Consider the following 26,966-nt stretch of genomic DNA (forward strand, 5'->3'; position numbering starts at 1 on the left):
CATGAAATCCCCTTTCTTGATAATGCGCCAGTGAGACAGCGGTACCGACAAATTCCTCCCTCTGAGTATGTGGAGGTGAAGGCTCACATTGATCAGTTGCTTGAAGCCAAGGTGATCCAGGAAAGCAATAGCCCCTTTGCTTCCCCCATTGTCCTCGTCCGTGAAAAGGATGGTAGTCTACGTATGTGTGTTGACTACCGTCTGCTTAATAGCAAGACACGGAAGGACGCCTTCCCTCTACCTCGCATTGAGGAAAGCCTTGATGCCCTTGCGGGAGCTCGCTCGTTCACCACCCTGGACTTAGCAAGTGGGTACAATCAGGTCCCTGTTGCAGAGCAGGACAAGCCCAAGACGGCCTTTTGCACACCCTTTGGTCTCTTTGAGTGGAACCGTATGCCATTCGGCTTGTCCAACGCTCCAGGCACCTTTCAAAGACTGATGCAAAGGATGTTTGGGGATCAACAGTGCCAATCCCTGCTCTTGTATTTAGATGACATTATTGTATTCTCTTCTTCAGTCTCACAACACCTGCAGCGACTGGAGGTGGTTCTTAGTCGGCTGCAGAGGGAAGGCTTGAAGGTCAAACTTGAAAAATGTGCCTTTTTCCAGAAGGAGGTACGTTATCTGGGGCACATCATCTCCAGTCAAGGAGTTTCCACTGACCCTGCCAAGATCGAGGCAGTGGCAAAATGGCAGCGTCCCCGCCAATTGCCAGAGCTGCGCTCTTTCTTGGGGTTTGCCAGCTATTACAGGCGGTTTGTGGAGGGGTTCGCTAAGCTGGCGAGCCCCCTGCATAAGCTAGCGGCAGAACTTGCAGGTGCCCGGTCCAAGCGAGGCTCTGGGCGGGATCTGAGCTCTTCATGGACGCCCCAGTGTGAACAAGGCTTTGAGGCCTTAAAGGCTAAGTTGGTTTCGGCCCCAGTGTTGGCCTATGCAGACTTTTCACAGCCGTTCATCTTGGAGATTGATGCGAGTCACAATGGCCTGGGGGCCGTCCTTTCGCAGGAGACTGATCATGGTGTTCGGCCGATAGCATATGCCAGCAGAGGCCTTCGACACGCTGAGCGCAACATGGATAACTACAGTTCCATGAAATTAGAGTTTCTTGCGCTTAAGTGGGCAATGGGAGAAAAGTTCCGGGAGTATTTGTTGGGGCACAAATGTGTGGTTTTCACAGACAACAACCCGTTGAGCTACCTTAATTCAGCTTAGTTGGGGGCCACAGAGCAGCGGTGGGTGTCCCAGCTAGCTGCCTTTGATTTTGAGATCAAGTATCGCTCTGGGCGCGTCAATAAGAACGCGGATGCTCTCTCCCGACAGTATCTGTCAGGGTCCAGCCTGGCTGAACATGCGCTACCTGGCACTGCATTCCCATCGCTCTCCCAGCCAACTTCAGACCCAGCCCTAGTGGTGCCTGCAGCCCAGTCGATGGTGTCTGCTTCCGGGGCCACTCCCCATTGAACCTCCGTTCCTTGCAGGAGACGGATTCTCTTTTGCGTGACCATTTTCTGCCCTTTTGGAGGAGGCGGGCTAAGCCTACTCGTGAGGAGAGGCAGCAACTTCCCCCTTCGGCTTTGACGCTCCTGAAACAGTGGGATCGCTTGGTCGAGCAGGAGGGTGTATTGTACCGCCGGACTTTCCGTTCGGATGGGGGGGAGGAGTACCTCCAGCTTGTCCTACCTGCTGTCCTTAAGGAGGAGACCCTGACCCAGTTGCACCAAAACCATGGTCACCAAGGTATCGAGCGCACCACTGAATTGGTGCGACAGCGCTCTTACTGGCCAGGGATGTCCGTTGACATCAAGCAGTGGGTCCAGACATGTGAACGTTGCCAGGTTGCCAAGGATTCGGGGTCAGTGCCCCATAGTTTTATGGGTCATGTTCTGGCGTCTCGGCCAAACGAGATCGTCGCCATCGACTTTACGTTGCTGGAACCCTCGCGGAACGGGTTGGAGAACGTGTTGGTAATGACTGATGTGTTCAGCAAGTACACTGTGGCGGTCCCAACCCGGGATCAGCAGGCAGTAACTGTGGCTCGGGTCTTGCTGACCAAATGGTTTTTCCGGTTTGGTGTCCCAACTCGTATTCATTCTGACCAAGGTCGGAGCTTTGAGAGCTCCTTGATCCAACAGCTCTGTCGCTTGTACGAGGTAGACAAATCGCGAACAACTCCTTACCACCCAGCCGGCAACGGGCAGTGTGAGCGATTTAATCGAACTCTCCATGACCTCTTGCGGACATTGCCGGCCTCCCGGAAGCGGGATTGGGTTTCCTGTCTCCCGCAAGTGTTGTTTTGTTATAACACTACGCCACATCAAAGTACAGGAGAGTCACCTTTCTTTTTGATGTTTGGTCGAGAGCCTCGGCTCCCCGTGGACTTTCTTTTGGGCCGGGTCCGGGACCCAGAGCCGGGGGAAGTACAGGACTGGATGACTGAGCATCAGGCAAGGCTCAAGGTGGCATTTGAGAATGCTCGTGAGCGGTTGTTGGCTGCTGCAGGTCGACGCAAAGAGCGGCACGATCGGCACGTTCGGGAGGCCCCTCTGCAGGTGGGCCAGCTGGTTTACCTCCGAGACCTTGGTGTTAGGGGTCGACATAAGCTCCATGACAAGTGGAGCCCAGTGACTTACCAGGTGCTGAGAGCCCCATCCGGAGACGGAGCGGTTTACACCATTGCCCCTGTAGAGGAGTTGCATAGGGCTCGGCAAGTGCACCGAGACATGCTGAAGGCCCAGGTTGTTTCCGGTGCTCACTCTCCTAGGGCGTTGTCTCCACCCGCTTCAGCAGCGCTCCTGGGCTCCTCTGATTCATCTGAAGATGGTGAGCTATGGCTGCTGGCCCGTGAAACTTCTGCACCTTCGGCCGCCGAGGCACCAGTCCAACCCCGCTCTACGGGGCTTGCTGTGACGACCCCAGTAGACGCTCAGCCTGACCCAGGCTAAAGTCCGGTTGCCGCTCCTTCTAGTGGTCAGTCCAGACCCTCTCCGTTAGCTTGGCGTCGAACTGGCCGTTCCACCGCCGGTCAACATTCCAACGTTCATCGTCTTCCCCAGCCTGCTGGCATCAGGGGTAATAGGGTACTTGAACCTGCACTGCCGGTGGTAAACGCCCAGTCTGTCCTGTTTAGGCCTTGGTCCTAGCTGTGGTGTGCTTAACTAGTAGTTCGTCATCGGGGCGACGACGCAGAGAGGGGGGGTGGAATGTGGCAGGTTGAGTGCTGCTCCACCTCCACTCAATCAATACCACCTGTGCCTGATTGCGCAGCGGTGCCACCTGTCATTAGTCGCGCTTTCGCGGGTGCGCACACTATTGCCTGGCGTTCACTGAGAGAGGGCTTGCTGGCGTGCTCCGGTTGTTTGCCCCGAGCGGGATTTGTACGGTAGGCGAGTGTTGCTATACTTATAGACTGATTTTATTGTGCATCATGGTGTTACAGCTGCGGTGATTTTGTGGCTCCACAGCGTTGTCGGCCGTGTTGATTGGTGCCGTTTTGTGAGGAGGTTGAGGAGTGTGGAGTCTGCTCTCTGCCCTCACCAGGAAACCGTGGAGGTGTTTTGGGCCAGGGGTTAAGCTCTCTTCGCTCGGGTAAGCTGGCTCTTTTGTTACAGACGTCTGCTGGCTTATTGTCCTCGTGTTGAATTTGTCCTGCTCTCTGTCCTGCTGTAGCTGCTGAGGCCACAGTTTGTCTCTCCTCTTCCCCCTGCGCTCGGTGTGGGGCTGCGCTGCCACGGCTCGGTGACGCGGACTACCAGCTGGGCATCGTGAAGGACGGCTGTCCACGGCCCCCCAGCCCTGGTGCGGTCGCTTCGTCTCCGCCGTCTTCTTCTGCTGCTGCGTGATCTACATGTGGGTTAAAGGGACACAGTAATTCTGCCGTGTGCCCACGCAGCTCCGGGTTTTCCATCCCACCACAACTCTTATTGATTTGATTAATTCCTTTCTGTCTTCGTTTATTTGGGTTTATTCGTTTGGGTTAAATATTTTCTTTTGTGGTTTATTTAGTTTAATATTCAGCTGTTGTGTTCGTGTGCTTATTGAAAGGGAATATTATTCCTGGTCCCTGCTCACAGCTGAGTTTTTGGTGTTAAGTTTCTTTTTGTTCATTATTATCGTGTTACTTTGTTTTCTTATAGATTCCTATTTGGTCTCTATCATTTAATTAGTTATTAGGTTTATTTCTTTGTCTGTTGGGTGTGAGTGTGCGTGGTGTAGTATCATTCTGTTTTAACTGTACAATCCATCTGCCTGAGTGTCCCATCACACGTGGTATTATAATTTTGTTTTCTTCTTTTCCAGGACAGGAGCAGGTGTAGCGTGCGGCAGACTCCCCCCGGTGGTGGTTCCCCTCTCACTTCCCTGAATTTGGTGTGGCACGTGGTGGTTAGTAGTGGGTTTATTTTGTTGGTTGCTTTGCTTTAGTCTGTCCGCCAAGCTAAGCCTTAGCCCTGTTCCTGCCATTTGTGTATGCTTTTACCACAATTTACAGTGCTTTATTATTTTGACACTCAGGCCGTGCATTTGTGACATCTTTGTGTTCTTTTAGACCTATTCAATTATTTGAATTAATAAAACTTATTGTATGTGGAAGTCCGTCTCTCGTCCTCTTTAAACATATTGGTGTAACGAACTTGTGTGCTCTTCTAAAGTAAGAGTGGTTATTGTATTTCCTGGGGTGCAATTCCCCAGGTGGCGTTGCCTGGCTATTCTCGACTCTTCTCACTCCCTCCCTTCGGCCACACAGTTATTAGAGGTGTGGAATTGATGCAGCGTGAAGTTGGCGATCATGCATCGATGCAGGCAGTGACAGAACGTAAAGTTTGGGGAGATTAGCGGCTGCAGCACCGCGAGCCAGTGGCGGATTTAGCAATATGGGGGCCCAAGGCGAACACAGGCATGGGGCCCTCCGCATCCTTTGTTCTCCACCTTTTTCAATCCTTATTTATTGAGAGTCTCCTCAGGGAAATTCTGAGTGTCAAAAGCTTTATTTTCTGTATTCAGGTTTATTTTTATGCCCCAGTTTATGATATAAGTGTCATTATTTTTGTAAATGAAAACAAATGAATTCAAATAATTGTCTGGTACTTCAAGCCTGAATGTCACATTCTTGCAGGATTTGAAGGGCCATAATTCACATGGTAGTCTAATGTCGTCCATGCAGAGAGAGAGCTTTACTTCTTCACTGAAGCTGCTCTCTCTGCCTCCTGGCAGGATTATAATGACTTAGAAAGTTTTTACCATAATCAGAGGATTCACTTTACCTTTTACTTCAGCCAAATTTTATTTTATGTTTTGCTGAAAAGCAATTGCAGTTATACTTTTTTTCATGGTGAGTTTTAAAACGGACAATAAATAATGAAATAAATAATATTTAAACATACTGTGCACTAAATGACCTGAAGAGAGCAAGAGGGAGAGAGAGAGAGAGCACAAACATAAGAAAAGAAGTGCAGACATAAGTGGAAAACTGGTCATTTGATGATGAAGCCTGATGTAGCTCTGTGTAACTCTCAGGTTTATCAGTGAAGTTTGAACTAAACTGCAGCCTGGAGTCTCTGTTAACAGTGACGGACAGAGTGACGGAGTCAGACGGTGTCCGCGTTTAATAATGGCCACAGTCACAGAACATCATATGAGTCTGTCCAGTCTTGATTAAAATCTCTGTTGTTGCTGTCAACTTTTCTCATTTTAGAGCACGCCATGTCTACTTTTCCCTGACTCACTTCTTTTCTCCCTTTGTGTCTTTAAAATAGATGCGCTCGTGAAAACTGTAAATAGGTCCCGGCCCAAAAACAATGCCATCCAGATCCGAATAAAAAAAGCATGGTCGTTAATTGTTTGGTACGGACATGAAAACACACTGCCTTTATCTGGTAGTCGGAGTCCATCCACCATAGTCTCACAAAATCCTGTGGGAAACACTGACCATCCACTTCTTAACTTTTGGCTCAGTGCATGATGGGTGAATGAACATGCTAATAGATGGTACTAATACTATAATACTAATATACTATATACCAGTGATGTGACCAAGTCATCTTTGCTCAAGTCCCAAGTAAGTCTCAAGTCATTTGGTCCAAGTCTCAAGCAAGTCTCGAGTCATTTTTTCAAGTCAAGGCTAGTCACAGGTTATACCAAGTCAAGTCAGGTCCTTAGTTAAGGCAAGTCAAGTCCCGAGTCAAGTCACTTTTTTTCCACCCAAGATCCAGCACTCTTACCTGTAGTCTCCGGTCTTTATAAAGAGAAAAGACAAGGTGTTAGTGGCTCATCTAATAATGATATTATTGGCCAATTTATATAACCTGTTCAAAAAGTATGACAATGAATTGTATCTGTATTATCTTGGCACAGACGCAGCCATGATGACGGGCTACTTGAATGCCATTTCAACTAACTATATTCAGAGGTTGAAATCAGTGAGAAAGTTACAGTTCAGGAGATTATTGTCTAATCTATAAATGTGCTCAAGTAACAGGAGGGAAGCAGGAGTTTGTGTTAAGCACACCAAGACACTGAACAAAAAATGAAGGGAAAAACATGAACAAGCCCTGACACAGACATTATAAACCAGCGAACAAAACTATTTCTTCTCCAGTTACTTTTCTTTCTTTGCAGAGCAAAACCCAAAAAATACATAACATATAAAATGCAAAGCAGAGGATATATTCAAATATAATGTTACCAACATAGACAGGTATACATACAAAACAACTAGGCCCATTAACTGCAGTAAGAATAAAGAAAGCAGCAATGTACGTTACTTTGGAATGTAACAGTAGTATAAATAATTTAAAATGAGTGTACAAATAACGACAATAGAGGAAATGAGAAAGTTAGAAATTAAAACAAGTTTAGAGCATTGAAATGATTCTCCTTCAAAGCCCTGGAGATGGTGTGAAGATGGCTGGGTTTTGCTTTAGTTCACAATCTAATACAATCATTCATAAACACTTTACGTATCTGTTACAGTTGACTTAAATGCTAAGTCGTACACAAAGCATATACTGCCATAATTAGTATACCTGCGTTCTTGAACTAGCGTTTCCTGAGGAATGTGTTTTAATACTCAAAGTGGTTTCTTTTAAGGGTCTCCATGGATGAAAGTAGACTAGAGGTTCCTTGGTGCATGCTTTTTGGGGGGTTTGATGACTGTACTGTACAATGCAGCTGGATCCTCTGCAGCTTCCTCCCTGCTGGGTCTGAAGGAGAAATACATTGAATGTAGCATGTTAACAGGACAAAATAAAGTTAAAAACAACATTATGAGAATTACAGTTCTTTGATCTTTTATAATATATTGTTGTAATGTGACGTGTTGTTTACCTCTGGGCTGTACTGGCACTGTTAAATTTCACAGCAGAATACTCAACCATCTCTTCTTCTTCTTCCTTCTTTTGTTTCTTGTGTCTTTTGGGCTTTGCTGGTGTGACGTTGGAGTAGATAGTAACAGACTGCTCTTTGGAAAAGTTGACAGTGGCATATTCAAGATCAGCCTCCCGCCTGGCCGGTTGTATCTGTGGACATTGGACAAATAGGTTCAATTATTTCTCTGTAGATGGAAATCTGAAAGACAGAATTTAAGGCTTGTGACACTTACAAAGACAGAAGTTAGAATTAATCAAAGCAAAAAAGAAAAGGGAGCTAGAGATTTGTATGTGAAACCAATGGTTTTATTGGTGTTCCAGTTCCTGGTCATTAATAACAGATGATAAATAGTTGTTATTTCTTCAAAGGGCAGTGATGACATTTTGTAGAACCAGTCTGACCCACTGTTCAAGTCTCTAGCTAGGTCTTTCGTCCCTCAGGTCCATGTATTTCTGTAGCTCTCCAGGATTTGTAATTGTCCATCCGTCCAACAGATCCCCTCATTTTCGCAACGGTCTTCGTCAACTGCTCCTGCAGCAACTTGCTCACCTGTTCCTCTCTCCTCAACTACCCACCACAGTATCTACACCAGCCCAAATCCACCTGCTCCTGGTGTGTCAATGAATACTTTTACATGTATTAGAATTTTCGACCAATATTATCATATTATTATGATCATATTCCGACTCTGTTATGGGTCATGGTCCAGATACCTTATTCATATTGTAGCATTTTATAATTAAGATAAGTGGGATATGGTGATATTCAGTTCTAGGGAGCATTATCTGGGCATTTAAACAGCACATTCAACATATCTGTCCAGATCAGGTTCAAGATCCTTTTTCATGTCAGCTCTGTGCGTTGTAAACAAACCAACAAGCCTTCAGTTTGCAAGGATTGGCAATAGGCTCCAAGTAAATGTGAAAAACTGTGGAATATTATTTTTCCATTAGCCATGTAAGCAGCTTAAAAGGGATTGTCTTTGTTGGAATAAGACCCCGTTCAGACCTGGTATCAACATGTGGTCTTCGTGATCAGATCACAAGTGGACAGACTTAACTACAGGTCTGAACGCTCCCAGGATGGATTGAAGACACATTCAGATTTGATTACTCAGGCCACATACGGAAGTGGTCTGGGACACATTTATCCACATACGTCTAGTAGTGTGAACGCACACGTGTCCTGGGTCACATTAAGCACCACCCACTTTCCCCATATCCACGGGAACGATAAGGGGAGACCTCTCCTTTCATTCCTGTCTGATGTAACATTTATCCGCTGTGTCTCTTAAGAATCGTTTTTTTCTGTGTGTTAATCGCGCGGATCTTTCTGTCTGTCTGTCTGTCTGTCTGTCTGTCTGTCTGTCACTGTTAACAGAGACTCCAGTCTGCTGTGTATCATACATTTGATAAACACAGAGCTGAGGAGGAACATCAGGCTTCATGATCTATTTCCACTTGTAACAAAGCTTTTACAGAGTGAATCCTTGTAGGCATTCCTTTTTGGTCTTAAATTGAAAACCGAGACACAAAAAGATACTTCCCTCTTTGAATTTATGAACTTCCTCACCTGTTCTCTGTTGTCTGGTCTCTCAACAGGCTCAGATGGATGCTTGGAGGCCTTCCTCTTTCTAGTAGGATATATTTAGAAAGTTAAACCATGGCAGTAATCTCGATGGTATCTAATGCTTTTTGGTGAAACAGAACTGCTCACATGATCCATAGGAGGACACAGATGAATATGATAGCGAGGAAAATAGCAGAGACTGTGGCAGGAGCAATAAGTTTCCACGCTCCTGAAAGAAACAGTGATCATATTAAAAGGCTGACAATTGATTCAGGTCAAGCAGAAAGTTACCCCATTATATAATAATACAAACATATTCTTCCAACTTGATGTATTTTCTTTTGATGAAATTACAAAATGATGACCAAGACAAAAGTCAAACGTCCCTGATGCTGTGAAACCCTTGTCGAAGTCCCTGGATGGCATCCTGGATTCATATTGGAATTCTTTAGTTCCACATGGAGACTTCCACACTAAACATGGAGGAGGGTTATTGGGAAGAGTGGCTTTCCCAAACTGAACCACAGTGGTGGTTGTCATTGGACTGCTGTGCTAGTCATAGATTGGCCATAACAAACACAATATTTGAGCATAGGGAGGTTCACTGGTGCACTTGGTACCATAACACCATCGGACAAAGATCTATGGTTGCCTTTGTGGTTCCGTAAGATGATTCTAATCATGAAGGAAGGCTTCAAGCTTGGCTGACCTTGGGGTCTCCTGCAGGCAGCAGGCAGGTACTAGGAGACCAAAAGGACCTCTGACCCAGAATAGGGAACTTTAAGGGGCTCCTGAGCCTGACCAACACATCCTCTGTTGGGTGAAGCCTAAGAGAGTCTAAGGACATGGGGGAAGTCCGACTTAGTATATCCCTAAAAGCTAATCAAGGCTGTTGCAAGTTCCAGGGGGTAGATGAGACATTGTTGGGCTGTCTTGGATGGCACACCTTGGGAAAAGTGTCAGACCGGGTTTTGGTTACCAATTTTTAAAAAAGGAGGACCAGACTGTATGCTCCAATTACCGCGATCACAAAAATAATATATACTATTTGGATATTCCAAATTAGGCCTTCCAAATGAAGCATCTTCTGATTCAGACATTTGGGTTAAGATGATACTTTTCCAGTTTTAGAAACTTTCTTTGGACTTGTCTTCAGCCCATTCTGAATATGTTTTTTGGGTTCTTTTTTGTTTGGAACTTTGACAAATTACCTGAATATTTGTACATGTGAACATCGTACTGTCAGTCTAAGCTGTTGAGGCAGAAGGACAAAGTTGGGCTTCCAACTTCACAGATTGCTGGAAGTGCTGAATCAGGAGTTGACAATCAACATTGGCCTGTTTTAACCATAACAAGATCTTGCTGAACTTATGTAGTTTATGTTGTTAGCATAAAACTCAGATCATAACGTGTCGATTAATCTTGTTATTTAATAGGACAACTGTGTGCCTCCTCCTTCACATATGGAGGAGCTGTCAACATCTTACTTATACTGGAGTATGTCTGTGTGAAACTTACCTGCCACAACAGTCAGATGTACAGTGGAGTTACTACGTCCTCTTGTGTTCTTGGCTTCACAGTAATAATTCCCACTGTGTTCAGGTCCTGGGTTGCTGATGGTAAAAATGTGTCCTGAAGCTTTTGGTGAGTCATCATGCTCCTTGATCCAGGTGTAATTAGCTGGTGGGTTAGCTTCACTGCTACAGGTCAGAGTCACAGAACTGCCCTCCACTATCTCAGCAGAGGGACTCACTGACACAGAGGGAAGCTTTGGACCATCTGGAGGACAAAATATAGAGAGACAAACTCCATTAATATTTGAATGAATGATTTAAAGAACTTTTGTTCCATGAAAAGAAGAAAAGAGTCGCGTGGCTTACACTGGACATCTACGAACAGAAGTGAAGAATTGATTTCTCCGTAATTATTCACACACTTGCAGTAGTAGTTCCTGCTATCATCGGAGCTGATGGAGGTCAAATGATAACTTCTCTCTGGTCCTAGAGGCTGTGTTTGGTTCTCCCTGTACCAGGTACATTTAGCTGCTGGTTTAGCATCACTGCTACAGGTCAGAGTCACAGAACTGCCCTCCACTACCTCAGCAGAGGGACTCACTGACACAGAGGGAAGCTTTGGACCATCTGAAAATGCATTAATAAATTAAAATTAAACAAAAACAGACATGAGTAAAACATATAAAAACCAAACATAGATAAAGACAACACTCATGTTGAATTTGATTGATTGAATAGTGAAGAACTATTTTAAGTAAGTAAACATCTTTATGTTGCTTTTTGTTTGAGCTGTTTCACTCACGTTTTACATTTAAAGAGATGTATTTAGATGTATTTTCCCCGTGCTTGTTCTTAGCTTTACAGTAATACTGTCCAGAGTCAGAGGCCTGGATGGACCTGAAGACAAACTGTGACTTTTTAATAAGAAGTTCATCACTCCAAGGTCCAATCTTCTTGTACCAGGTGAATTCAGCTTCAGGCTTAGCATCACTGCTACAGGTCAGAGACACTGTACTGTTCTCTCTGATTTCACCAGAGGGGCTCACAGACACATCAGGAACCTTTGGAGCATCTGGAGGAGATAAAAATTAAATGAATAATGTGGCCTTCAAGCTGGGCCAGCTCAAGGCGTAGGCCATATAGGCAGTGAGCTAAGGCACCACTTTTTGGAGGCGCTGGTTTAGCGGGCCATCTGATGATCCCACAGCATGCTGTAATGAATTAAAGAGACAGCAGCAGAAAGAGGGGAGAGAAACAGCAGCAGATAATGGAGAAAGAGAGACAGCAGGAGCTGATACGAGGTCAACAGTGAGGACACTGCATGAACTGTATCTGAAAATGAATAAGATAAGGACAAATATTTTAATATTACAATAAAACAATGGAAACTTTTTCAAATATAGGTAATAAATTAACTTGTCTAAAGTAAAATAAAGTTTTTTCAGGTACAAATTTAAATGACAACAACGTTTATCAAACCAAATTCCTGGTATGTGTAAACCTACCTGGCAATAAACCCAAATTCAGATTCTGATTTAATGTAATTAAGGTTTAAGGTAAAATGGCATCATCCAGGTTGTTCAGAGAAGATCCCCCCGACCTCCATACCAAACAAGTTCCCCTTCCACCTCGATCTGTATAACACTACCAATCAATAGATGATGTTTGTGATGGATAACTGATTTAAAAAATGGCATGCAATATGAAAACCAATGACAATAGATGATTTGTACCTTCAGTGTCGTCATAATAATCTGTTCACTCACATTTCACATCAATTGAAACGGATTCAGATTCACTTCTCCCCAGCTGGTTCTGAGCTGCACAGTAATACTCTCCAGAGTCTGAGGCTGTGATGGACCAGAAGGAAAGTTGTGTCCCTGGGCTGCGAGGTTGACGTTCCACATGTCCATTCTTCTTGTGCCAGGTGTAAGTAGCTGCTGGGTTAGCATCACTGCTACAGGTCAGACTCACAGAACTGCGCTCCTCTATCTCAGCAGAGGGCCTCACTGATACAGAGGTCCTCTTTGGAGCATCTTGAGATGAAAAAAATATATTTTTAACACGATACGGAAATTTAAATCTACAAATTTACAGAAGGTCAGAGCTGTCTCTAGTTGTTGGGTTTGCCAAGTAGCCAAAAGCCAGCATGAAGAAAGAACACGTGAGAGAATTAAACCTCAGCGTCTATAAAAGCACGATTCATATAATCTCATTATCTTTCATCCAGGCCTCCACCTAAATGATGTCTCATCACATTCTGCTTAACAAATCCGAATGTTGGATGAATAATTTGCTGTATAGTTAAAAGAGTGTGTCACTTTCTAACTGCCACAGTGCAGTAAACACACAGTGAACCACTGAAACTACAGAAAAAAGCGAATATAATCAGCAAAGTCAGCCTGAATGTTTCTTTTTTTAAAGGGTTGTTTCACTCACATTTCACATCAATGCTGGTGGATACAGATGTTGTCCTCCCCAGCCTGTTCACAGCTGCGCAGTAATACTTTCCAGAGTCAGAGGCCTGGATGGAGCTGAAGACAAGCTTTGCTTCTGTACTGAGAGGTTGATAACCACGTTCCTTGTACCAGGTGTATTCAGCTGCTGGTTTAGCATCACTGCTACAGGTCAGAGTCACTGAACTGTTCTCAATAATTTGACCAGGGGGACTCACAGACACAGAAGAATCCTTTGGAGCGTCTGGAGGAGAAAACATCTGTTTTAATGTCATGTGGACATTTTTATGCTTAAATTGTCAATACTAACATCCAATAACTGATCAAATATTAGATATACATATCAGACATACAGGTATATTAGATGAAGCCATTTCCCATGAACAGAAACACAGAAACATAGCGCTGTGTGGCATCACTTTGTGACAATAGATGATTTGTACCTTCAGTGTCGTCATAATAATCTGTTCACTCACATTTCACATCAATTAAAACAGGTCCAGATTCACTTCTCCCCAGCTGGTTCTGAGCTGTACAGTAATACTCTCCAGAGTCTGAGGCTTTGATGGACCAGAAGGAAAGTTGTGTCCCTGGGCTGCGAGGTTGACGTTCCACATGTCCATTCTTCTTGTGCCAGGTGTAAGTAGCTGCTGGGTTAGCATCACTGCTACAGGTCAGAGTCACAGAACTGCGCTCCTCTATCTCAGCAGAGGGCCTCACTGATACAGAGGTCCTCTTTGGAGCATCTTGAGAAGACAAAAATATTCATTTTAACACAATACAGACGTTTAAATCTTCATATGTTCATTACAGAAGGTCAGAGCTGTCTCTATCTGCTGGGTTTGTTTGGCTTTCTGGTTCAGGAGCCAATAGCCAGCATGAAGAAAGAACACGTGAGAGAATTAAACCGCAGTGTCTTTAAAACCACAATTTATATCATCTATTATTTTTCATCCAGGCCTCCAACTGTTGTTATATTCAGCTGAATAAATCAGAATGTTGATGGATAATTTGCTGTATAGTTAAAAGAGTGTGTCACTTTCTTACTGACAAACTGCAGTAAACACACAGTGAACCACATGTCTTCATGTCCTCTAAGATTAAGTATCTTTTATTTTCTGATCAGACTGCAGATTCTCACAGACTGTAGCTGCTTTGAAATGTGAACACTTTGTAGGTTAACTACAGATTAATTTAGCAGTGAAGAATCTTCTCGTTCACCAGCTGCATGCTCCACTACCAACCACTGTCTCACCAGAGTGACTCACTAACACAGAGGGAAGCTTGAATGCATAACCCTGAACAGCGGAGTAAATCTGGGCGCCAACAAAGACTGAAACTACAGAAAAAAGCAAATATAATCAGCAAAGTCAGCCTGAATGTTTATTTTATTAAGGGTTGTTTCACTCACATGTCACATCAATGTTGGTGTCTCCAGAGGTCCTCGTCCCCAGCCTGTTGGCAGCTGCACAGTTGTACTTTCCAGAGTCAGAGGCCTGGATGGAGCTGAAGACAAGCTGAGCTTCTGTGTGGGGAGGCTGTGGGACATTTTCCTTGTACCAGGTGTAAGTAGCTGCTGGGTTAGCATCACTGCTACAGGTCAGAGTCACTGAACTGTTCTCAACTATTTGACCAGGGGGACTCACAGACACAGCAGGATCCTGTGGAGCATCTGGAGGAGAAAACATCTGTGTTTTAATGGACACTTGGATGCTTAAATTGTCAGTACTATGATCCAGTACCTCATCAAATATTATTATCAGCTGCACAGTAACACAGCAGAATATAAGTTGTGTTAGTGACACTGTGGATGAGACTCACACACTGCAGGAGAGCGGCATCCCTCACGTCCTTTAACAGCGCAGGAATATCTGTTTTTATTATTAACAGAGACTCTAAGAGAAGATCTCTCTTCATTCATTTTCACTCCATTATTGAACCAGACAAATGAGGTGTAACTGCTGCTGTGACACCTCAGGTCTGCATAATCCCATGATCCTCCCACCTTCACCTGCAGGTCTGAACATAAGAAAGAACTGAAATGTTATTTCAAAATAAACCAATAAAGTTCACAGATACAAACAAGATACAAAGCAGTGTTTACAAAAAACACCAAATATTCTGGTGAAACTGTTACCTGTGACAGACAAAGTGACTCCAGGTGAACCACTAACACTTCCACCTGGTTGGTTTGTTGTGAATCTGAACTTGTACTCAGCTGAGTCGCTCTCTCTCAGGTCTGTGATTCTCAGAGTGCAGTCGTTCTCATGAAAAAGATACTGAACACGACCTGTGTATTTTGACTCTGTTCTCACATCCACAGGTCCATAATAATTCTCTTTAGTAAACCACAGGCTGCTTTGAACTTCAGTAGTTTGTTGATTCATTGTGGATGGGTATGTGTAGGTGCAGGGTATGTCCACTGTTGATCCTTTTAAAGCACAGATCTGAGTGGAAGAGTAAGTCACTCCAAAGCCCTGAACCACTGTAACACAGAGCACATCAGGAAGGAGAATTAAATTCATAACAACAGAGAAAAAGACGGAGATTTCATTAAGGTACTTCTTGTAGGGAGATCCAGAGGCTCCGATTTTCACTTTTTTTTTACTGTTCAAGCCAGGCACGTAGCTGTAGGCTGAATACGGTTTCAATTATCTGACTACTCCACCAATACAAATGAAATGATTCTTGTTCACCACATGATGATGATGATGATGATGATGATGATGATAGGTCAGATTGTTTGAGTAGCCGTGCACTTTGCAAATGCCAGATTGCGAGCCGCCCCTCCTTCTTTCACAGAGGAATGTTTCTGTTCAGAGGCCTACTGTCAGCTAGACAGCTGTTTTTAATGTAGGTTGAAATAAAAATCAGTTTGCTTAAGGTTGTCACAAATAGACGTGAGGAGGAGGAGAAAGTTCCGCCATCATTCTCAACACGACACACCTTCGCCAGCTTTCTCCTCAACGAGTGCAGCCAAGTAGCAACGACAGGGCTGCTCATTCAACCCTTTCCCCCGTCAGCAGCAGCATGTGATTTAGCACTCGATTCTCCAACGGCGACATTTACTCACGACACACAGCGCTGTAACTTCAATCTCTAGACACGCCGATAGGATCGGTCAGAATCTAATTACAATTAAATAAAATGTGTTTTCTACACACCCGAAAGGTCCAACACAGGCGGTCGAGGTTCATACAGTGAAATAGTCTGAAATATGGCTGCATGCATGTGCGTGCTTTGTGGGCGCCGTGCCAGGCTAGGTTCACATCTCAGATACACCCCATTTCACCGATAAATCACTCGCGGTGACTTCGACTCATTAGGAGTCGCTAGTACTTCGACGGTCAACTAGCACGAACACAACATACCTTTGATGCTATATTCAACAAACGTTAATATAATAGCCTGAATGAATGTTAAATATGGCAACGTCAAAGAAAGAACTCACAGCAAAGCCTTTTAAAAGCTCCTGTGAGGAACTTTCTGTTTGTGTTGGTTTGGCGCCCCCTGTGGACAAAGCCGTACCTCTCATCTCTTTGCTGATTTTGTCCTGTACATGCTGAAGTTGTGGTTTTTTGACAAAACATCTCATCCTGCTTTCTTTAACAGTCTTACGCCGGGGACACACCGGACGAGGAAGCGCTGCGAAGCGCCGCGCAACGAAAATCGCGCGCGAGCTGGAGCACTTCCGTTCACACCAGACGCGCATTTCTCCGTGCCGCTCGACAAGCGCCTCTGCTCCTCAGCTGTCGTTTACTCACATTCGGAGCTGTTTTTTCATCATGCTCTCTCTCTCTGTTTGCGTGTGTGTTTTGACACCCTGCCCCCACCCCCTATAGCCAGGCCACTTTGTGTCTCTCTCTTTGTGTGTGGGTGTGTGTGCGTGCGTGTGTGTATCTTCATCTCTCTCGCGCTCTGTTTAGATACTGACAAATATATAAAAGCACACAAATATAACATCGCATTTGTCAATCGCGGTGTTTTATTTTGAAAATTGTTTTAATTTTGAAAATTGACCGGATTCTCTCGTTGTTTCATGTGTGACTTCCTGCCAGGATTGACGCGAACGCTCCCGGCTCACGCAAAAAATAGACCAGGCGCCAAAACGATCACTGCAGGGCGCGAGCCGGCCGCAGAGGTGCGCGCCGCGGCGCTTCTGATGTGAACAACACAATCGGTGAACATGGCGTCGAAAGGAAACGGGCTTCGCTTCTCGGCGCTTAGCGGCTATTCGCGGCACTTCCGCCTCCAGTGTGTTCCCGGCGTTAGTATAACTCACTTTAAATTTTTGCCCTGGAAAATGTAGACAAAGGCAGCGTGCAGTCAATCGCCTCGTCTGACACCAACCCCCCCCCAGCAGTCGCAGGCATTAAAAATAACTTTATAGAAATAATCAGTCTTGTCACTGATGGTCTGGTTTGCTTTTGAACGTCATATAGAGTCATCCGAATTAATTTCACTCGTTTCATGACCAGTGAAAAACTCCTCACAGGAGCTTTAACCACAGACGTCAGGTAAGGAGCAGATATGACACAGATCTGTGTGTTTCTCATGCCCTGTACCTGGCTCAATAACGTCGCGATCTGTCCGTATTCCCGCGCACAGTTACTATACAGTATAAAATAGGTCTACGTCTCTACATGCTCTGAATGGCATGGGCAGGAGCTATAACCTGCGATCAGTTCATCATAGTTTCTAATAACGCAGCGCGGGGAGGACAGACGTGGATCTGTGTGCTAATCACGCAGGTCTTTCTGTCCGTCTGTCCCTGTTAACAGAGACTCCAGTCTGCTGTGCGAGAGCTGAAGAGGAGCATCAGGCTTCATGATCAAACGAAGTTTCATGATCAGACTGATGTTTTTTCATCACTTCAGTCCGCAATCACCCGCTCCCTCCCTCCCTCCCTCCCTCCCTCCCTCCGTGCCCCTGGTCTCCCCCTCTCAGCGCTGCGAGTCTGCATCAGGTTTTGTTATGTGACAGTTTTAATGTTACTGAGCATGTTGGTGCCGGTGCACCTCCATCCATACGCTTTAATTAATGATGCTGCTGCGTCTGTCAGCTGTGTTTGTGTGAACATGTGGACCGCCGTGCCAGGCTATGCGATGAGCATAGCAAATCTTTGTCTTTGTGCCTGTGATGCATAAGGCTTGTATGATTAAACTTTGGTGCATTCAGGCAAGTATAGTTGTAATGGCCTATTTTGGTTAACAAATGCGATTCAGAACCTATTAAGTATGATTGGTCTCGGACGGGCTAGACCCACCTGATTTTCTCTTTGCCCACCCACACTGTGATTTCTGCCAACGTGCTGGTTCAAGCAACTTGCTGCACCTTAACAAACTATTTGAATGACATTTCACATTGATTAAGTTCTTCTCAGATCCCCCCCTCCCTCCTCCCCATATTGTTCTCAGTCAACTCACACACTGCAGGAGAGCGGTATCCCTCACGTCCTTTAACAGCGCAGGAGTAACTGTTACCATAAGCAGACCTTCTAAGAGAAGATGTCTCTTCAAACATTTTCACTCCATTACTGAACCAGACATATGAAGGATTATCAGCCACATTACAGCTGCTGTGACACTTCAGGTCTGCGTAGGTCGATGATGATGATCCTTCCATCTGCACCTGCAGGTCTGAACATGAGAAGAAAGAAGTGAAATGTTATTTCAAAATAAACCAATAAAGTTCACAGATACAAAAAACCCACAAAGATAAAGTAGTATTCACAAAAAACACCAACTATTCTGGTGAAACTGTTACCTGTGACAGACAAAGTGACTCCAGGTGAACCAGTAAAACTTCCATCTTGTTGGTTTGTTGTGAATCTGAACTTGTACTCAGCTGAGTCGCTCTCTCTCAGGTCTGTGATTCTCAGAGTGCAGTCGTTCTCATGAGAAAGATACTGAACACGACCTGTGTAGTCTGAGTCTGTCGTCAGATCCACAGGTCCATTGTTTCTCCTCTTAGCAAACCACAGGCTGCTTTGAACTTCAGTAGTTTGTTGATTCATTGTGGATGGGTATGTGTAGGTGCAGGGTATGTCCACAGTTGATCCTTTTAAAGCACAGATCTGAGTGGAAGAGTAAGTCACTCTCCAGTCAGTCTCCCCCTGTACCACTGTAACACAGAGCACACCAGAAAAAACATTAAGATCATCACAACAGACGAAACACTCGACAATTACCTGTACAGGTGTTTCAATAAAGAAACCGGCTCCATGACTTAAATACATTTCCCAAAACTAGGTGGCAGTAAATCTTGAGTCTGAGGAAAGTGATGCTTTTCTAAAGTGGTTGTTATTATATAATTTATCTATTTATTATTTTATTATTAAGGCACAGTAACACAGACATATAGAAGATCAAAGACAAAGTGTTAGAGATCAGGAATGCATGGAAACATCACACAGACAACAACCCGACCGATGTATCGGGTCAGCTGATTTCATCTGCTGATCATTGCATTTTGCAGAAATATCAGTATCAGCATATATATCATCCAACATGCTCCACTATTAATGACTTTCATTCTTGCAGTGCTGTGAGACAAAGTCATTACACCTCCTGACGAGCAGAGGGTATAACGTTTGTTTCATCAACAGGAGTACCAAGCTCCAAGTTATTCCACCATAATAGAGCTTGAGTGAAGAAATGTAACAGCCTCCTCACTCATGGTTATAAACCAGCACAAAAATGACAATTTCTAACATAAACTTAACAACTTAAACTACTCAGTCAGCACTAGGCGGCAGGCATGATGGGAAATGAGGACGTCCCTATCGCTGCCAGAGTGCGCGTCACAGCTGAGCAGAGCAGCACACACAGCGAAGGGGAGCAGCATATTATCTTTCCCATACAGAACGAAACATTGTGAACAACAAACTCACGTTAAAATCACAGTAATCAGCCAAAGAAAGCTTGCTTTCAGCGCACCGCTGTTTCTACCCTCTGCGCATCTAAACGGCACAGACGAGATTCCGTGTGTACAGTCTGGCTCTCAGTTAGTTTGAAGTTCGATAGTAATGAAGGTACAGGAGCTTTAAGCTCTATTTTCTGCTAGTTTCACAGCGGTTACGCTCTAAACAACAAGCTTACACGTCTACACCTCCGTGCAACCCCGCAGGAAGAGACAGGGTTTTGTTTTGATAAGCCATCGTCGCGCTGCTGCCAGGTGTGTGCGTCTGTCTACTCCGCCCTCCGTCACACCTGCAGCTCCATACAGCAGTGAGACCCACGCGGACTGTTCTCATTCACAGAACGGCAAATGAAGACGTTTTGTGAAGTCTATTTCAAGTCTCATAACGAAGTTCAAGTTACGGTGCTACAGACAGACAGAGAGCAGAGCAGAGAGACAGCCATGTCACCGTGATGCTACGTTTTGACTGAGTCCCGACCTGCGGACTGTTGGCTGAGCTCCAGACCTCTGCCCCGCGACAGACGGTCCATAGATCGTCTGAATTTTGTATGTCATGCAAATGTGACAATAACTTTTCAGATTTTGAATGTTATTCTTTTAATTATAACATATAATACCTACAATGAACACAAGTCCAGTATCGGTCAGGCTCTCACAGACGTCAGTAAGTAACTTGATGCACTGGCAAAGTTGGTTCCCCTTCTTCTCATTAAGGAAATACAGACTTCCGTAACTTAACTCTTAAGTTACTGAATCCTTCAGATGTACCACTGACAGCTCCAGCCTTAGAGAACTACTCGTCATGTGCAATACTCCAAACCTCTCAAAAGTTCATGTAACATGATGCAAACAGATGTTTCATGTGTGAAAACATGAAACACATCTAAAGACTTTGAAACATGAGGATACAGAACAATCTGTAAATACACAAGTGAATATGCTTTAAATGGTTTGTATCATTTAACGTCATATCTCACATTAAATCCAGAAAAGTGCACATTTAGGAAGTCTGTTCTTTTATAAAATGTTTAAAAACATATGAAGCCTGTTCTGAATAAGCTTAATAAATGTCTTACAATGTAAATGAGGATGTACAGTACCTGGCACAACGAGAAGGACGATAACCAACCCACTTGCTGCTGCTGCTTTTAAACTCATAGCTGCTCCTCTCATCCCTGTGTGACTTCAGAGAGAATAAAACACATCAGCAGGGACGGTAAAGAACCTTTGCAAATACATATCAGTCATATCAATGGATAATTCTACTTACAACAGGGAGAGGATGTTCTCTTCACAGAAAATGCTCTTTTGTGGTCATCAGAAGGCAGAAGTCAAGCTGTAGAAGTTGTCTGACTTCCTTCCTCTTTACATCATTAATCTGCATGAAAGAAGGTTCTCACTGACGTATTAATATTGAATAATAAGCAATATATGCTACTACCAATGCAACCCGGCACCAGATAAGCGGAAGATAATGGATGGATGGATGGATGCTACTAAAAATGTTGGCTGAGCAACAATTGGACTAATATATCAAGTCATTTTACTGTAACTAACTACATACTGTATCAGGTCACAGTCATTGCAGATTAAGAACAAAAGTAACAAAAAGATCAAATGTGTGAAAATGTAGCCAAAGAAATGTGTGAAATCAGCAGCTGATGCAGAGGAGAAGTTACTGGGTGTGTCTGCGGGTGCAAACTGACAGAGCTCCATGTTGACAGAGATGTCTCTCTGACACAGGAAGAGATGCACGTTTAATCATGGTCCCAGGGTAAGGCAAGGGTTCGTTTGCACCAACCTGGTCTCACAGATATTGTAATAGTACTTTGCACATGCGATGCACGCTGGCTCATAAAGAGTTTTTCCTCTTTATACACTGTGAAAGAGTTGTATATACATTACCTGGCATTATCAGCAGATCTTGGACACAATCAATGACTGTTTAAAACGATGGACGACTTGTCTCCCCCTCCTCTTGTTGTAAAAAAAAAAAAAAAAAAAAAGAAGCCAAAATACACAAAGTACAGCCCCTCATGCTACCAGAATAACACATCTAACTTACCAGAAAAAACGGCAAAGATCCCTCAGAGGAGCTCAGTCTGCAGCAGAACAGCTTCTTGTGTTCTCTGGGGGGTTTTGGCTTCATTTTTGTACAACGTGAGGAGGTGGAGTCCATCTATATATACAGTCATTTGTTGTTGTTTCCCCCTTTTCACTTCTCAGTTTCTCTTTCTTCAGCATCTTCCCAATAATCAAAGTTTTATCTGACCTAATCCTTCAGGGACATATCTGAAGCTCGATGTCTCATCTCTCAACAGTAGAACTGAAAAAGCTTGTGTCTGGCTTCTCTGCAGGCAAACTCAACAACTAGCTAAAAGCATTGTGAAACATTATAACCTAATAAGGCTAAAGCTAACGTGGCTAATGTGTTAGAAGTCATTAAAAGTGAAACTTGCACATCCTGTATACGAGGAAACAGTGGAGCGGCTATCTGACAAAGTCGGCTGTTTGTTTCGTCTTTTTTTAAACAATGAAGATGGACATTTCTACTTCCTTATTAACAATGTGGGAAAAAAGTAAATAAATAAAACCCACTTACCATCTCGCGGTGGGATCGCACGGTTCAGCACGCAGGTGATCCGCGGACTGGCGTAAAGTTTAACATCATGGTGTGAAGGAAAGTTTTACTTACGTTAAATCCCTATTCAGAGGTACAGTGACAGGAGACAACAAAACATGATGTTTTTGCACCGATGCACAGTTATTAGAGGTGTGGAATTGATGCAGCGTGATGCAGAAGTTGGCGATCATGCATCGATGCAGGCAGTGACAGAACGTAAAGTTTGGGGAGATTAGCGGCTGCAGCACCGCGAGCCAGTGGCGGACTTAGCAATATGGGGGCCCAAGGCGAACACAGGCATGGGGCCCTCCGCATCCTTTGTTCTCCACCTTTTTCAATCCTTATTTATTGAGAGTCTCCTCAGGGAAATTCTGAGTGTCAAAAGCTTTATTTTCTGTATTCAGGTTTATTTTTATGCCCCAGTTTATGATATAAGTGTCATTATTTTTGTAAATGAAAACAAATTAATTCAAATAATAATTGTCTGGTACTTCAAGCCTGAATGTCACATTCTTGCAGGATTTGAAGGGCCGTAATTCACATGGTAGTCTAATGTCGTCCATGCAGAGAGAGAGCTTTACTTCTTCACTGAAGCTGCTCTCTCTGCCTCCTGGCAGGATTATAATGACTTATAAAGTTTTTACCATAATCAGAGGATTCACTTTACCTTTTATTTCAGCCAAATTTTATTTCATGTTTTGCTGAAAAGCAATTGCAGTTATACTTTTTTTCATGGTGAGTTTTAAAACGGACAATAAATAATGAAATAAATAATATTTAAACATACTGTGCACTAACGGACCTGAAGAGAGCGAGAGGGGGAGAGAGAGAGAGAGAGAGAGATCACAAACATAAGAAAAGAAGTGCAGACATAAGTGGAAAACTGGTCATTTGATGATGAAGCCTGATGTAGCTCTGTGTAACTCTCAGGTTTATCAGTGAAGTTTGAACTAAACTGCAGCCTGGAGTCTCTGTTAACAGTGACAGACAGAGTGACGGAGTCAGACGGTGTCCACGTTTAATAATCGCCACAGTCACAGAACATCATATGAGTCTGTCCAGTCTTGATTAAAATCTCTGTTGTTGCTGTCAACTTTTCTCATTTTAGAGCACGCCATGTCTACTTTTCCCTGACTCACTTCTTTTCTCCCTCTGTGTCTTTAAAATAGATGCGCTTGTCAAAACTGTAAATAGGTCTCGGCCCAAAAACAATGCCATCCAGATCTGAATAAAAAAAGCATGGTCGTTAATTGTTTGGTACGGACATGAAAACACACTGCCTTTATCTGGTAGTCGGAGTCCATCCACCATAGTCTCACAAAATCCTGTGGGAAACACTGACCATCCACTTGTTAACTTTTGGCTCAGTGCATGATGGGTGAATGAACATGCTAATAGATGGTACTAATACTATAATACTAATATACTATATACCAGTGATGTGACCAAGTCATCTTTGCTCAAGTCCCAAGTAAGTCTCAAGTCATTTGGTCCAAGTCTCAAGCAAGTCTCGAGTCATTTTTTCAAGTCAAGGCTAGTCACAGGTTATACCAAGTCAAGTCAGGTCCTTAGTTAAGGCAAGTCAAGTCCCGAGTCGTCACTTTTTTTCCACCCAAGATCCAGCACTCTTACCTGTAGTCTCCGGTCTTTATAAAGAGAAAAGACAAGGTGTTAGTGGCTCATCTAATAATGATATTATTGGCCAATTTATATAACCTGTTCAAGAAGTATGACAATGAATTGTATCTGTATTATCTTGGCACAGACGCAGCCATGATGACGGGCTACTTGAATGCCATTTCAACTAACTATATTCAGAGGTTGAAATCAGTGAGAAAGTTACAGTTCAGGAGATTATTGTCTAATCTATAAATGTGCTCAAGTAACAGGAGGGAAGCAGGAGTTTGTGTTAAGCACACCAAGACACTGAACAAAAAATGAAGGGAAAAACATGAACAAGCCCTGACACAGACATTATAAACCAGCGAACAAAACTATTTCTTCTCCACTTACTTTTCTTTCTTTGCAGAGCAAAACCCAAAAAATACATAACATATAAAATGCAAATCAGAGGATATATTCAAATATAATGTTACCAACACAGACAGGTATACATACAAAACAACTAGGCCCATTAACTGCAGTAAGAATAAAGAAAGCAGCAATGAACGCTACTTTGGAATGTAACAGTAGTATAAATAATTTAAAATGAGTGTACAAATAACGACAATAGAGGAAATGAAAAAGTTAGAAAATAAAACAAGTTTAGAGCATTGAAATGATTCTCCTTCAAAGCCCTGGAGATGGTGTGAAGATGGCTGGGTTTTGTTTTAGTTCACAATCTATTACAATCATTCATAAACACTTTACGTATCTGTTACAGTTGACTTAAATGCTAAGTCGTACACAAAGCATATACTGCCATAATTAGTATACCTGCGTTCTTGAACTAGCGTTTCCTGAGGAATGTGTTTTAATACTCAAAGTGGTTTCTTTTAAGGGTCTCCATGGATGAAAGTAGACTAGAGGTTCCTTGGTGCATGCTTTTTGGGGGGTTTGATGACTGTACTGTACAATGCAGCTGGATCCTCTGCAGCTTCCTCCCTGCTGGGTCTGAAGGAGAAATACATTGAATGTAGCATGTTAACAGGACAAAATAAAGTTAAAAACAAAATTATGAGAATTACAGTTCTTATCTTTAAGTAATATAATGTCATGTGAGGCGTTGTTTACCTCTGCGCTGTACTGGCACTGTTAAATTTCACAGCAGAGTACACAACCATCTCTTCTCCCTTTTCTTTCTTGCGTCTTGTGTGTGTGATGTTGGAGTAGATAGGATCAGCCTGCTTTTTGGAAAAGTGGACAGTGGCATATAGAACATCACCGTCCTGCTCTGGTGCTTGTATCTGTGGACAGTGGACAAATAGGTTCAATTATTTCTCTGTAGATGGAAATCTGAAAGACAGTATTTAAGGCTTGTGTCACTTACAAAGACAGAAGTTAGAATTAATCAAAGCAAAAAAGGAAAGTGAGCCAGAAATTTGTATTTGAAACCAATGGTTATTGGTGTTTCAGTTCCTGGTCATTAATAGCAGATGATAAATAGTTATGCTACAATGTTACAGTTTCATTTAGCAGACGCTTTTGTACAAAGCGACGTACATCTGAGAGTTAATACAACACAAGCAACGGACAGCTTCAAGTGAGATCGGTCAGCATAAAGAGCTGGGTCTTTAGCTTCTTCTTAAAGGTCAAAGGGACTCTGCAGACCGATTGGAGTTTGGTAGCTCGTTCCACCATCTGGGGACGACTGAGGAGAAGAGTCTAGTTTGAGACTTAGGGCCCTGTTGTGATGGGAGTACCAGGCGCCTGTCATTGGCAAAGCGTAGTGGGTGGGACGGAGTGTGGACCTGGATGAGGGCGTTCAGGTAGGCAGGAGCCGTTTCTGTTGCTGTTTTGTAAGCGAGCAAAAGGATTTGAATTTGATGCGAGCGCAGACTGGGAGCCGAGCAGACTTAGTGGGTATGAGTTCAGTTTGTCCAAGCTGGATATTGATCAGTGTTTGCATAGAGGGACTGGCTGGGATGACAAGGAGCTCAGTCTTGTATAGTTTGAGTTGAAGATGGCGTTCTTTCATCCATTTAGAGATATCGGCAAGGCCTGACGAGATCCATGCCGAGACCGTAGTGTCGTCTGGTGGAAATGACAGGAAGAGCTGGATATCGTCCACATAGCACTGGTATGAGAAACCATGGGAGCGGATGATTGCATCAAATGAGGTGGTATATATTGAAAAGACAAGGGGACCGAGCACCGACCCTTGAGGCACCCCAGTGGATAAGCTGTGGGTTTTGGACACTTCTCCTTTCAAGATACTCTAAAAGATCTCCCTGAGAGGTAGGACATGAACCAGAGGAGGGCAGATCCTGAGATACCAAGCTCAGAGAGAGTAGAGAGGAGGATTTGGTGGTTCACTGTGTCAAAGGCGACTGACAGATCCAGCAGCAATTGAGCTGAGGACTGTCCAGCAGCTTTAGACAGACGCAGTGATTCCGTTACTGACAGAAGTGCCATTTTGGTAGAGTGGCCCCTAAAGGCAGTGATGACATTTTGTAGAACCAGTCTGACCCACTGTTCAAGTCTCTAGCTAGGTCTTTCATCCCTCAGGTCCATGTATTTCTGTAGCTCTCCAGGATTTGTAATTGTCCATCCGTCCAACAGATCCCCTCACTTTCTCAACGATCTTCTTCAACTGCTCCTGCAGCAACTTGCTCACCTGTTCCTCTCTCCTCAACTACCCACCACAGTATCTACACCAGCCCAAATCCACCTGCTCCTGGTGTGTCAATGAATACTTATACATGCATTGAAATTTTCCACCAATATTCCAAATATGATCATATTCCGACTCTGTTATGGGTAATAGTCCATATGCCTTATTCATATTGTAGCATTTATAATTAAGATGATGTGGCCGGAGCACTGTGTACCCCCTCTCGCAGCAGGGCGCTGTGTTGTGTT

The 26,966-nt window shown here is 43.8% G+C and overlaps 1 protein-coding gene across 1 annotated transcript in view; it reads right to left on the reverse strand.

Moving 5' to 3' along the window:
- Positions 1-9,625: 9,625 nt before the first annotated feature.
- The window catches only part of LOC138595069 (B-cell receptor CD22-like), a 34,587-nt gene continuing 17,246 nt past the window's right edge, over positions 9,626-26,966 (reverse strand). The window contains exons 7-13 of the mRNA XM_069666386.1: positions 18,668-19,024; positions 18,385-18,540; positions 14,313-14,573; positions 13,411-13,647; positions 12,885-13,145; positions 10,450-10,710; positions 9,626-9,768 (exon numbers count right to left, since the gene is read on the reverse strand). Of these exons, the coding sequence (XP_069522487.1) occupies positions 9,626-9,768; positions 10,450-10,710; positions 12,885-13,145; positions 13,411-13,647; positions 14,313-14,573; positions 18,385-18,540; positions 18,668-19,024 (1,676 nt within the window). The remainder of the gene's footprint in view (positions 9,769-10,449; positions 10,711-12,884; positions 13,146-13,410; positions 13,648-14,312; positions 14,574-18,384; positions 18,541-18,667; positions 19,025-26,966) is intronic.

The sequence above is a fragment of the Semicossyphus pulcher genome, unplaced genomic scaffold (assembly GCF_022749685.1).
Source record: "Semicossyphus pulcher isolate SPU_LCO1_2020_fin unplaced genomic scaffold, fSemPul1.0.p SCAF_17, whole genome shotgun sequence".
NCBI classification, from domain to species: domain Eukaryota; kingdom Metazoa; phylum Chordata; class Actinopteri; order Labriformes; family Labridae; genus Semicossyphus; species Semicossyphus pulcher.